Raw genomic sequence first — 5,729 nt, 5'->3', positions numbered from 1 at the left:
GAGAATCGCTTGAACCTGGGAGGCGGAGGTTGCAGTGAGCCGAGATTGCACCACTGCACTCCAGCCTGGGTGACAGAGTGAGACTTCATCCCCCCACTCAAAAAAAAGGTCTGACCACTGAAGTTGCCCCTCTCCCTGCCACTTCTTGTCATCACATCACTCTGTGTATTTCTGTCATGATACTTACCCATAGCAGAATTACCATGTTTATGTTCTTGTTGATCTAGGCTTTCCTGAGTTCTTGCAGGGTGCTGAACTCTCTTCCAGCATATTGTATGCGGACAGCCAAGTCAGACAAGGGTCTTATGGGATCTTGCATTCTAGCCGATTCATTGTTATACCTCTGGCACATACACTGTTTTCTGGTTCAAATTAGACATTTAGTATATATTTGTTGAATGAATAAGTGAATGAAGTAATTTGTGTGTGTATGTATGTATTTAGAGACAGGGTCTGGCTGTGTCACCCAGGCTGGAGTGCAGTGGTGTGATCTCGGCTCACTGCAACCTCCCCCTCCTGGACCCAACAACCCTCCCACCTCAGCCTCCCGAGTAGCTGGGACTACAGCCGTGCACCATCATACCCAGCTAATTTTTGTATTTTTTGTGGAGACAGGGTTTCACTATGTTGCCCAGCCTAGTCTTGAGCTCCTGAGCTTAAGTGATCCACCCGCCTCAGTTTCCCAAAGTGCTGGGATTACAGGCGTGAGCCATAGTACCTGACCAATTAATTAATTAATTAATTAATTTTGAGACATGGTCTCACTTTGTCACCCAGGCTGGAGTGCAGTGGTGTAGTCATAGCTCATTGCAACCTTGAACTCCTGGGCTCAGGTGATCCTCTCACCTCAGCCTCCCCAGTAGCTGGGACTGTAGCCACATGCTACCATGACTGGCTAATTTAAAAACAAATTTTTAGAGGCAGGGTCTCACTATGTTGCCCAAGTGGATCTTGAACTTTTATCCTCAAGCGATCCTCCCAATTCAGCCTCCCAAAGTGGCAGTGCCTGACCTGAAGTAATCAATCCCTCAAAATATTTTTGGTATGGTGGCTTCATGGCCTTGATTATCTTGCTAGGTTTAGCTAGCTTTGCAGTAGGGAGAGAGACCAGAAGAAATGAAAGGCATTCTAACTTCCCAGAGCATACACTGCTGTTAGCAGTCTGTGACACATAGGAAACACTGGTATCACTTCACAGATGTGAGTCTGCCCAAGCTGTGTCCTCTTGTTTTTTGTTTCTATTTTATAAACTGCTTAAGAAGACTGAGAATGAGACCAGCAATATAATACTATCAGTGCATTAATTATTCTTTTCACTTTCCAGGCTGGAGTAAAAGGGACATTGGGAAGATTAGTTGGAATATTTGAGGTAAGTCTGTTAAAATCTTTGGTACAAATGATATGTATTAATAACCACACAGATATTAACATAGGAAAAATGCTATCTCTGTTTCAGCGAGTTTTTGGGTGTTTTTTAGTTATTTTTAACTTTCTGAGACAAGGTCTCACTGTGTCGCCCAGGCTGGAGTGCAGTGGCACAGTCATAGCTCACTGCAGCCTTGAACTCCTGGGTTCAAGCAATCTCCTGCTTCAGCCTCCCAAGTAGGTGAGACTACAGGAACACACCACCATGCCTTCTAAATTTTCAAATTTTTTTGTAAGAGACAGGGTCTTGCCAGGTTGCCCAGGTTGGTCTCAAACTCCTGTGCTTAAGCGATCCTCCTGCCTCAGCCTCCCAAAATGCTGGGATTACAGGCGTGAGCCACCGTGCCCAACCTCGGTGAGTTTTTTAAAGAAAGCAGCACCAACAGAGGATAACATGCTTTAAAACAAAAAGAAAGAAAGAAATCCCATAGTCTTGTCCCCTAAACTACTAGAATTATTTGTAAGTATTATTTTACCCCATTCCTACCTTTCTTCCTCTCCTACCAAGGTAGGAGGAAGGGTAGCTGAGTGTAGAGAGACAAGAAAAATAGAAGATAAGTAACTATAACAAAGAGAGGAAAAACAAGGAAATAAGCTGCGATACAAATTTGAAAGAAGGCAGGAAAAAAGGTGAGAAATCAGGAGAAATAAAGATGAGCAGATGCTGGGCATGGTGGCTCACCCCTGTAATCCCAGCATTTTGGGAAGCTGATGCACAACAATCTCTTGAGGGTAGAAGTTCAAGACCAACCTGAGCAAAAGAGTGAGACTCTATCTCTACAAAAAGTTTTAAAAATAAAAATATCAGAAGAAAGATCTCTAATGAAAAAATAGATATGTAAATAAATAATTTTTTTTTTTTTTTTGAGACAGAGTCTTGCTCTGTCACCCAGGCTGTAGTGCAATGGCACGATCTCAGCTTACCACAACCTCCGCCTCCTAGGTTCAAGCGATTCTCCTGCTTCAGTCTCCCAAGTAGCTGAGATTACAAGTGCCCGCCACCACATCTGGCCAATTTTTGTATTTTTAGTAGAGACAGGGTTTCACCATGGTGGCCAGGTTGGTCTGGAACTCCTGACCTCAGGTGATCCGCCTACCTTGGCCTCCCAAAGTGCTGGGATTATAAGCATGAGCCATCGCCCTGGCAATAAATAAAATTTTTTAAAAGGTGGCTGGGCACTGTGGCTCATGCCTGTAATCCCAGCATTTTGGGAGGCCAAAATGGGAGGATCGCTTGAGCCTAGGAGTTTAAGACTAGCCTGGGCAACATGGTGAAATCCTGTCTCTACAAAAAAAATACAAAAATTGGCTGGGCACGGTGGCTCTCATAGGTAATCCCAGCATTTTGGGTGGCCTAGGCGTGCAGATCACTTGAGGTCAGGAGTTTGAGATGAGCCTAGCCAACATGGTGAAACGCTGTCTCTACTAAAAATGCAAAAATTAGCCGGGCATGGTGGTGCGTGCCTGTACCAGCTACTCAGGAAGCTGAGGTGAGAAGATCACCTAAGCTCAGGAAGGTCAAGGCTGCGGTGAGCCATGATCATGCCACTGCGCTCCACTCTGGGTGACAAAGTAAGGCCCTCTCTCAAAAAAACAGGTAAGTGGGGTTAGTGGGAAAAGGGGTGGGTGGGTGTGGGGGTGTGTGTGTGTGTGTCACACTCAGCTTGTTTGCCTTGCTGGGGTCACTGAAGTGTGAGAGCTCTGTGGTGGCCCACCCATCGACAGTCCTTTCCCTGGTGTTCTAGCTGGTTAAATGTACATGATGCCTTTTTCTTAAGGAGTCACAGCATTCCTGTGAAATTGTGTTTAGGGGAAGGGGAGGAAAAAACAATATAAATACTTGGTTTTAGAAGTCCAGGCAAAGAGCACACCCTCAAATTCAAGTGTGGCCTGTTTTAAATCATGTAGGACCATAAAAAGTAAAAGTTTAGAATCTTTGTGTCTAAGCTCTCTGGACATGTGCTTAAGAGTGTGTTTCATTTAAGTAATTCCAGCTTTCTAAGGAAAAACTCTCTCTGTCCTTCTCTCTTTGCCCTTCAGAACCAGGAGAGGAAGCACAGGACGTATGTCTATGTGCTCATTGTCACTGAAGTGCTGGAAGACTGGGAAGACTCAGTTAACATTGGTAAGCCATCTTCAGACAGCCTGGAAAGGGCTCCTCACAACCAGCCCTTGCCATGCCACAGGTCATTACCAGAACCAGAAACAAGAGCTTACCAGGCTCAGTGGCTCACACCTGTAACCCCAATACTTTGGAAGGCCAACACAGGAGGATCACCTGAGCCCAGGAGTTCAAGACCAGTCTGGGCAACCTAGTAAGACCTCATCTCTACAAAAATCAGAAGAATTAGCTGGGTGTGGTGGCACATGCCTGTGGTCCCAGCTTCTCAGGAGGCTGAGGCAGGAAGATCATTTGTGCTTGGGAGGTTGAGGTTACATTGAGCCATAATCATGCCACTGCACTCCAGCCTAGGCAACAGAGTGAAACTGTCTCAAAAACAAACAACAACAAAAACAAGAACTGGATAAAGAATAGAAATAATTGAGGGATGTGTATAATAAAACAAGCATGTACATTTTGAACCAGATAGTATTTTGAAATGTTTAAATGGAATCTGAAGTGAGTATATGGTCCACAAATAGAAGCATGACCCCTAAAAATAAGAAATGTTGCTTCTAAAATCAAACTGAGTCCTTCCCAAACAGGCTATACTTCTGCACCTCCTGAACAGATACTGATTGAGGGCCTCCGCCATGCCAGGCTCACTGCTGGCCGTGGGGACCGTAAGTGAGAGCAGGACCCTGGTCTTGTTCCTATTGAGAAAATTGTTTGGTAGTGTGAGTCCCTCTAGAAATTTAGTAGATGCAGAATAGTGCAGGTAGTTTCTAGTTTTATTCTTATATGATATATCTACAATATATATTTTTATATTTTTCATGTTTTATATGAATATAAAAATGATAAAATTTATGAACTTTTTTTTTTTTTTTTTTTAAGGCAGAGTTTCACTCTTGTTTGCCCAGGCTGGAGTGCAATGGCACGATCACGGCTCACCACAACCTCCGCCTCCCAGGTTCAAGCGATTCTCCTGCCTCAGCCTCCCTAGTAGCTGGGATTATAGGCATGTGCCACCACACCCGGCCAATTTTGTATTTTTAGTGGAGATGGGGTTTCTCCGTGTTGGTCAGGCTGGTCTCGAACTCCCAACCTCAGGTGATCCACCCTCCTCCGCCTCCCAAAGTGCTGGGATTACAGGCGTGAGCCACTGCGCCCGGCTTATGAACTTTTATAAAAGGGTGCTGAGTGCACTCTTTAGGTACACCCAGCTTTCTCCCAAAGGAGTCATTTTCTTTTATCTCAGATGGCCATTGTGTTTACATCTTTTGAACTATAAACTGTGGTGGTGCAAAGGTTGGTTCACGGTTTGATTATTTACCTCTGAAGAAAAGTATATTCTAGAAAGTAGAACACTAATTTCCGTTACAAATTGGCAGACAGATAAAATTTACTTGCCAACATTCTCCCTTTAATGTTAGTGTTTTCCTTGCTGCCATGCCCCTCACATTGTTACTCTGGGCAGTTCGTAGCCCTTTGGCTCTTGATGGCTTTGTATCTAGTAATAATGCAGGGTGCTCAAGGAAACAAATTCATTGTGGATATGCTGAAAACAGACTCCCTGACAGCTGTGCTAGCGCCAGAAAAGGAGACAGCAGTGGATGTGTGGTGTGGCCCTATCCTCAGAGCACTCTGTCAGGCAGGAGTCACACACTTGTGATACTAATTTTTTTAGGTACCGTTGCTCTATTAATAATAAAACAAACCTTTCACCTTGTACTCCCACTTCTGAGAATTGACCCTAATGAAATAATCTAAAATATGACAAGCCTATGGAGCCTTCCTTCAGATGATCTTACTACCATTTTTCTTACCGGTTAAAAATTGCATCTTAAATGTATAACTCAGTGAATGACAAATCAATGAATGACATGTGTCTGATGGAATGTTATACAGCTGTTAAACACCATAGTTTAACACCACCTGGTGCAGTGGCTCACGCTTGTAATCCCAGCACTTTGGAAGGCTGAGAAAGGCAAATCACTTGAGGTCAGTAGTTCGAGACCAGCCTGGCCAATGTGGTGAAACCCCGTCTCTACTGAAAATGCAAAAATTAGCCAGGCGTGGTGGCACACACCTGTAATTTCAGCTACTCAGGAAGCTGAGGCAGGAGAATCGCTTGAACCCGGGAGGTGGAGGTTGCAGTGAGCCAAGAGTACGCCAGTGCACTCCAGCTTGGGCAACAGAT

At 44.4% G+C, this 5,729-nt stretch overlaps 1 protein-coding gene across 1 annotated transcript in view; it reads left to right on the top strand.

The window, feature by feature from the left end:
• The window catches only part of NUDT3 (nudix (nucleoside diphosphate linked moiety X)-type motif 3), a 114,898-nt gene that overhangs the window by 104,282 nt on the left and 4,887 nt on the right, over positions 1–5,729 (top strand). The window contains exons 3-4 of the mRNA XM_011986529.1: positions 1,325–1,369; positions 3,466–3,550. Coding sequence (XP_011841919.1) covers positions 1,325–1,369; positions 3,466–3,550 — 130 coding nt within the window. The remainder of the gene's footprint in view (positions 1–1,324; positions 1,370–3,465; positions 3,551–5,729) is intronic.

The sequence above is a fragment of the Mandrillus leucophaeus genome, unplaced genomic scaffold (genome assembly GCF_000951045.1).
Source record: "Mandrillus leucophaeus isolate KB7577 unplaced genomic scaffold, Mleu.le_1.0 Scaffold3, whole genome shotgun sequence".
Lineage (NCBI taxonomy): Eukaryota > Metazoa > Chordata > Mammalia > Primates > Cercopithecidae > Mandrillus > Mandrillus leucophaeus.
This window is presented reverse-complemented; position numbering and strand designations above follow the sequence as displayed.